The 5,017-nt window shown below is 48.0% G+C and overlaps 1 protein-coding gene across 1 annotated transcript; it reads right to left on the bottom strand.

Moving 5' to 3' along the window:
- Positions 1–1,844: 1,844 nt before the first annotated feature.
- Positions 1,845–4,722, bottom strand: LOC102069564 (kelch domain-containing protein 3). Its single transcript, XM_026792346.2, has 5 exons — positions 4,456–4,722; positions 3,741–3,928; positions 2,816–3,015; positions 2,428–2,519; positions 1,845–2,115 (listed from the first exon to the last, which is right to left on the bottom strand). Exons 1-5 carry the CDS (start codon positions 4,547–4,549, stop codon positions 2,057–2,059), a joined length of 633 nt encoding a protein of 210 aa, XP_026648147.2. The 5' UTR covers positions 4,550–4,722; the 3' UTR covers positions 1,845–2,056.
- Between the last annotated feature and the right edge of the window lie 295 nt (positions 4,723–5,017).

The raw sequence follows: 5,017 nt of genomic DNA, 5'->3' as shown, positions 1-5,017 counted from the left end.
TCAGAAGTTCCCTCTGTATGGCTTTGGGTTGGGGAATGTGACCACAAACAACTGTGAGGCATTGAGTCAATTCTCTGTTCCCCACAGGGGCTACTTCTTTCTACCATCTACAGAAAGAGCATCAGGGAATGAGTATACACAGTGTGCTTATCCTTGGAGCTGCCTCAGAGCCACAGCACAGTCATCAGCTCCATGGATATAAACAATCAGATCTAATCTCTGATGGAAGATAGCTTAACCCTTGTTGGGGTCTTGAAAGAGCCAAGTTGGCAGCTCTGTCACCCCCCTTGCAATAATAAGAGCAGTCACATGGATTTTATAAAAGCTCTGCCTAGAGCAAAGCTAGCTGATGGTGCCTTAGACAGCAAGGCACAACCAGCTCTCTTCCTTACAATGAAAATTATGTTTTCTTCTTTTTTCCATCCTCAGATACTGCTCTAGGTGGTTTCCTAGCCTTCAGCTGCAGACTATTGCCCAAGGAAATTCCACCCCAGATTCCCTCCAAACCAGAACCCTGCCTGTGCTTTTACTGTAAAATAGCAGCAATAAATACCATTTCACTCATCCCAAATGAAACCAAACATCTAAGTCACCCACAAAGCTGAAAGCACCCTGGGAATTCCAGCTAAAAACCTGTAGGGCAAGAAAGGAACCCATAACCTTTGTCTGTGTTCTTGTGCAGAGTCAGCTCAGATCCCACTGAATGTTTTGGCACCTGAGCCCAGATACTGTGTACAGGTACCCTAGTAAAACAATACCCATGGCATTCAGACCTTACAGACTCAGTCTCTTGTACCAAGGTGCCATTCACCTACATACAGATACCTGGACTGCCAAGTTGCTTGGACTCATTTATTGCCATCCATGTGTGTATCTAGGCTGGTGAAGAGCCTTGCTGCTCAGGCTCATTCTGTGAATCATGCATTATCCTAGATCCAGCTGGATCTTGAGCGTGCTGTTATAAAAGGTCCCAGCACAGTTGGAGCCCCCAAAGACCAACACCATGTGCAGCTTCTGCTCCTCTTTGTTCTCCTTGTCCATATCCATCAGGTGGGCAGGAGTCAGGTCAAGCAGTGTGTGGCCAGCTCGGGGAATGGAGCAGAGGTCGTGGTGGATCACTGTGCTCCATGAAAGAGTGTCTGAAGTGGAAAGGGGATATCAATACTAACAAGCCCATTCCTAGTGCAAGGGATGAGACAAACGGACTAGGCTAGGTGTTCAGAAACACCACTGCAGCCCCAGACCTATCAAAACAGGGCAGGAGAGTCACTCACCTAGGTGGAAGACAAAGGCATCTTGCAAGGCTCCTCTGGCATTGCAGCCTCCGCTGATCAGAACCTTCTGGTCCGACACAGCCAGAGCTGCATGAAAACTGTGACCAAAGCAAAGTCAAAAGGTGACTGCAATAAAACCTGCTGGGGTGGCCTCAATCAGCAATGGGCAGGGATTGGCAGACTTGATTAGGAGGCTGGGGGCTTAAGCTGCAGGAAGAAAGTTGACTTCTGCTTCTCTCTGCCCTGACTTACAGAATAACCCTAAAAGAGATGTTTGCTCTGCAGGTCAGGCCACAGTCAGGCCTGAATAGCAATTCATTATCTCAGAAGGAGCTATCAAAACTCCTATGCTTTGCTCTGTGGGGTGAGATAGCAGGGTAGCTAGGCTCTGCAATGATTTAGATCGTTGTTCTAGTGAGCAATTCTGTCCCTTTAGGAACAACATAGTCCCAGTACAGGAGTTTCTTCCTCTGTGTGGCACACCACCTGTCTTCACCTGTCCAGGCACTGTGAAGACCAAACAGCAGGCCATACAGTTTACTAGCACACAGCAGAAACCTTACCCTAGCCTGAAAGACAGATTTCAAGGAGACTACAGAATATCCCTGCACACCATACAGGCACCAACAGCACAGGAACTCCTGGCCCCACAGTGGAGAGAAGATCCACTGTATTTTGACTAGTGGAACAGAGATATGCAGCTGGGTCTGATCACAAGTACTGTTTAAACCTGACTTCAAAGAGAAATTACAGAAGATAGCTCCTGGGTCTGCAAGAGAATCTTACCTACGTGCAGAAGGCTGTCCTGCCAGGAGGGGGACTGATGTGTACTCCATGAAACCTGACAGACAGAGAAAAGGCAGGTGAAATGTCCAAGAACCTCAGCCTCATAACTAGACAAAAACTTAGATACTCTGCCACATCAACAGTGCCTCTGCCTTATCTGTTACCCAACTTCTTCCAAAAAAGCCATTGTTTTTTCTTCTTTCCCTCCCTTATTGCCCCAGAAAGGTTTTTTTTTTAACCCCTAGTTTTTCATGTCCATTGCCTAGTCAGGAGTTTGTATAATGCTCTTGCTATTTTCCCATTAAGCACACCTCACTCCCAAGTCCCTGTCTTGGAACAGACCTTTTAGAGGCACAGCCTTTCTTACCCAGATCCAGAATGTGCATGTCACTGAGGTAGACAGAAGTCCTCTGACCCCCAAAAATCACCAGCTTGTTTTTCAATAGAGTAGCTGAGTGCCTGGGCAGAGAGCAAGCAAATTAATAAAACATCTTCAGCAAGTTCCCAAAACTTCCATTTTAGCCTTGGCCTCTTCTACTGGGCTTCCATAGCTTCAGTCTACACCTGGGACAAAATCCCATCAGGATTCACAACAGGAGGTACTGAAAATCCATTGCTCTAAACATAGCCCTATCTTAAAGAATACATGGTGGAGAGCAATCACCTAATATTTAAGAAATCACACGGGTGTGGGAGGGAAGATAAGCAGAGGTTTCCTGCACTATTTTGGATAGCAGGAATTAAAGCACTCTCACCCAAGCCTAGGAAGAGGCTTCTCCCCTTCTGAAATGGGCTGGTACCAAATTTCATGCTCTGGATTGAAGACATAGAGCATATTGCTGCAGGGTGCAACTGCCAGCGATGCCTTTCTGGGGAAAGTTCCTCCAAAAACAAAGAGCTCCTTGTTGTAGATAGTTGCACTGTGGTAGGCGAGCACTGGTATCCTCCCTTTAGCCTAGAAAGATTTAGTATGTATTTGTTACAAGAAGTGCATTATTTGCTGCATGACCCATAGGAAAGGGGCTCACATCATGCAATGAGTTTGAAAAGTCTCAATTTTCACTTTATTGGCTCCCCTGCCAGATCTTTGCTGCACAGGCAGACAGTACATTCTTTGCATTCTTTGCACCAGAATGCTCTGATAAGAAAAGGAAGTCCGCCTCCCACACCTTTCTCAGAAGATGTCAGGGAACAGAAAGATCTCATCCAGGCTTACTCTGTAAAAGCCATTTTGTGCTTTACCAGGAAAGAGACAGTCCCATGCTGACAAGGGCTCAGAATTCTGCTGTACTCAGGGCAGTTCCTGATTTGAGAAGACTGGCTCTGCACCTCAGCATCTGGTGCTGCCCTCAATTACACCATATAAAATGAGAGGCCATTTCCCTCCACTACTTGTACAGTACCTCCCACCATTGAGCTTGGTCAGGCAGAGCCCTCTGCAGCAGCCATTTTTTCCCTTTGCTTCATTCATTGTAGGCACAGCTCCTGGTTTCTGTTCAGCATGTGGCTTTTCAACACAGCCTCCTAATACCTGTCAAACCCAGCTATGCATCTCAGACAGCCTGCACCAACAGTGGACCAAGACCACTGGACTAAGGACACGTGCACATGGACTGTCACATTCAGGCAGAACCTGCCACTCCTCCTGCACTTTTGTCTTGGAAGAGATGCAGTACTCACAGCCACAAAGAGCCATTTCCAGGTGACTGTGTCCAGAATGTAAATGCTGCTGTAGTCTTTGTCCTCCCTTATGCCCCCAAAGATGTAGATCCGCTTGGTGTCAGGGTCGTAGGTGGCTGTGTGACCATGCAAGCACGATGGCATGGCATTCTGTAGCTGGAGACCCACTGGAAGCCATAAATCACTGTCTGTGGGAACAACAGCAGACACAGTGTGGGAGTTCAAAAATGTCCTTGATCGCTCTAGATTTAAAGAATATGCCATAAAATCTTTACTCAAAATGTTGCTCCCTTTGCTTCCTCCTCTCCTTTGATTCGGAGCTAGAGGGAACTCATACAGAATGGTTTCTGTAAGGAATGATGGGGAATAGCAAGTTGAAAGAGAAGACCAGTGAGGTGCAGAAAGACACAAGGCACTGGAACTGTATCTCACACTTGCCCACCAGTCACCACACACAGACTGCAAACTGCACTGTTGCTTTTACCCCTTAAAATTCCAACTCTTTGCAGAACTTCTGCCTTAGCTCCTAGAGTGCTCTCAAGTATAATCCCAGAGTCTCATAAGGCACTCTATGCTGTCAGCTCAGCCTGGTGACATGCCAGATGTGATGCCTTTGCTGTCCGCTCTATATGCACAGATGCCCAAGTACCCCCTCCCATCTGCATGAGCTATCCTTGAGTCCCACTGTCCCCATTGCTTTTCACAAAGTCCCCACCAATTTCCAGCTTCCAGAGAGCATCCCTGCAGGACTGTTGATTGACACCTTCTCCACCAATGAGAACAGCTGTCCCCAGGTCACTGAGGCACATGGCATGGCACCACCGAGGGCTGGGACTGCCTGGGGAGGGAAGAGCACAGGCCTGTGAGCAGTCAGACAGCACACCCTCAGCTGCCTCCCTTCCCTGCTGGGGAGAACAAGCCACCTGAATGCTCACAGGGAGGGAAATGGCAAGACAAGGGCCCCTGCTCCCTGCCCTCTGCAGGGGAGAAAGACATACCTCCCTGAGGAATATTTTCAGTTGGCTTGGGGGAATAACTGATGTACTTAGAGAGACCTCAGGAGCAAGGAGCAGCTGGATGTAGGATGCATTCAGGCTGCCACCATAGACAGGCTTGGATGTCCCCCATTTACTACCCCACCTCCAGAAGTGGGTATCTCAGTTGTGCTACTCACCCTGCACTACTCCTCGTGAGGGAGGGCTACCCAGGGACAGCTCATCAGTGCCTAAGACAGAACAATCAGAAGCCTGGAGCTGCTTCCAGAGGTATTCCTTGTA

This window comes from Zonotrichia albicollis, chromosome 6 (genome assembly GCF_047830755.1).
Source record: "Zonotrichia albicollis isolate bZonAlb1 chromosome 6, bZonAlb1.hap1, whole genome shotgun sequence".
Taxonomy (NCBI): Eukaryota; Metazoa; Chordata; class Aves; order Passeriformes; family Passerellidae; genus Zonotrichia; species Zonotrichia albicollis.
Note: the sequence above shows the minus strand (reverse complement) of the source record. Positions and strands in the feature narration are given on the sequence as shown.

Excerpts from the sequence above, each read along its gene's own strand:
- LOC102069564 (XM_026792346.2), bottom strand. The coding sequence starts at position 4,549 with ATGTGCCTCAGTGACCTGGGGACAGCTGTTCTCATTGGTGGAGAAGGT. Across the intron at positions 3,929-4,455 it reads TCTCTGGAAGCTGGAAATTG|ACAGTGATTTATGGCTTCCA; the intron begins GTGGGGACTTTG and ends TTGTTCCCACAG. Across the intron at positions 3,016-3,740 it reads GGAAATGGCTCTTTGTGGCT|GCTAAAGGGAGGATACCAGT; the intron begins GTGAGTACTGCA and ends AAATCTTTCTAG.